This window comes from Morone saxatilis, unplaced genomic scaffold, assembly GCF_004916995.1.
Source record: "Morone saxatilis isolate NCDOM2014 unplaced genomic scaffold, NCSU_SB_2.0 Contig21, whole genome shotgun sequence".
In the NCBI taxonomy this organism is placed as follows: Eukaryota; Metazoa; Chordata; class Actinopteri; family Moronidae; genus Morone; species Morone saxatilis.
The window spans coordinates 8,937,729-8,939,544 of NW_023339774.1; the positions used below are offsets into that span (position 1 = coordinate 8,937,729).

At 39.2% G+C, this 1,816-nt stretch overlaps 1 protein-coding gene across 1 annotated transcript in view; it reads right to left on the reverse strand.

Annotated features, from left to right (window-relative positions):
* The window catches only part of LOC118332861 (matrix metalloproteinase-17-like), a 69,360-nt gene that overhangs the window by 17,042 nt on the left and 50,502 nt on the right, over window positions 1-1,816 (reverse strand). The window contains 1 exon segment of the mRNA XM_035668295.1: window positions 1,572-1,816. This exon segment is cut by the window's right edge and continues 2 nt beyond it. Within this exon segment, the coding sequence (XP_035524188.1) occupies window positions 1,572-1,816 (245 nt within the window).

Consider the following 1,816-nt stretch of genomic DNA (forward strand, 5'->3'; position numbering starts at 1 on the left):
CATCACAGGATTCAGATCCTTTATATAAAAGAGTTATACACGCTTATTAGCTTGCAACGAGTCTGATGAGAAGATTGATACCACTCACAAGTTTCTACATCAATTAGGAAGCTACAGACAGCAGCTGGCCATCTTAGCTTAGCCTAAAGACTGGAAACAGGCGTTAAGAGCAAGCCTATCTCTGTCCCATGGTTAAAAAACTCCATACAAATTTTGTTGCTGATTTTTTTTTCCTGTGGACAGAGGCAGGCTGGTTGTTTCACCCTGTTTCCAGTATTTGTGCTGCCAAGTTATTCAGCTGCTGGTAGCTTATTATTTACAATCTCCTCATCGACCTCTTGGACAAGAAAGCAAAAAAGTGTATTTCCCAAAATTGTCAAACTTGACCTAAGTAAAAGTAGCAGTACAACAGTGTAAAATTACTCCATTACAAGTTGAAATCCTGTATTGAAGTAAAGTAAGTATTAGCAGCAGTACTAAAGGTAAAAGTATTTATCCTTACAATATTTCTCTCTGAAATGTAGTGGGGTAGCAGTATAAAAAATGTAAATACTCAACTTGAGTACAAGCACTTCAGAATTGTACTTGAGTACAGTAAATCAACTTTCACACATCGTTCCTCACTACAAAGACAGACTGATATTTCTGCACAAAACAGCGTGTCCGCAACCCTGGAAGTCTCATCACTATGTCTCTGTGTTCAAATCACGCTTTTATCGATTGTCATTGGAGTAGCTGTTAGTTGACATTTCAGATTATAGTGTTGCTTCTAGGTCTGGTAGAGACATATTCCTTTCAGCTTTTCATTGCCATAAATCAAAGAAAAATTTTTTCTGTCAGGTAAAAATACTTTAATACGCTCTAAATATGGTGCTTTTGTCATCTGTTAAGAAATTTAAGAAAACACTCAATTCTTGTCAAATCACCATGGCATCGCTTGACAATCAAAGGGGATCGATTTAAGTCAACACTTCAATTTCTTTTGTTAATTGCTAAAAACAAGAATCCATATCTATCAGTGGCATATTAGAGTAAATTGTTTGTTTATGGCAGTGGCCGGAAATAAAAGCCTTTTATGCCTCCTAATAAGCTTGTGATAACAATCACCGCTGCTTTAGTCACTACGCTGAGTCCTGCATCTGAAGCCATTGTATGTTATATTCATAGTTCTAACATATTAAATATTAATTATAGAATCTGGAACGTGAACAAAGGGTAGAAGCACAGCTTGGCTCCAAAATACAGTCAGCGTTCTAGTTTTGGATATAAAAGTCTTGGCGAGCATGGAAGTTCAACACAGTTTTCAGTCTCTTTTAAATTTCTTCTTTTTAAGCTTTCTACACACGGACTCCACATCAATTTCCTCATTTTATAGCACTCTGGGAGTCTCTGAGAAAAGTTTTAGTGAGACGTTTCCCTGAATATCACTCCATATCCTTTCTCCCCATCATCCCTCCATCTTCTACCCTTCTTTTGATTTAGACCCACACTGCCTTTCACTAATTAATGTAAGACATGCATATTCAAGCCCATGAGTGCAACACTTGACACCTACAAGCAAATATCCTCACCTGGAGATCTGAAGGTCCACGCCTCATCATCATCAAAGTGCGTATCCCCAGCTGTGAACCTCTCTCCGGGGAAAAATGCGTGGGCCACAGTTCCCCCTGGCCCATCAAAGGGATATCCATCATTGTGGTCAGCTTTAGTGAAGTCGATTTGAATGTCTGCATCACTCCCTGCCACCTCGTGGAAGTTAAGTGGCGCGATATCACTCCAGACCTTCAAGGCGTAGTACATCAGGGCTCGAACAGTG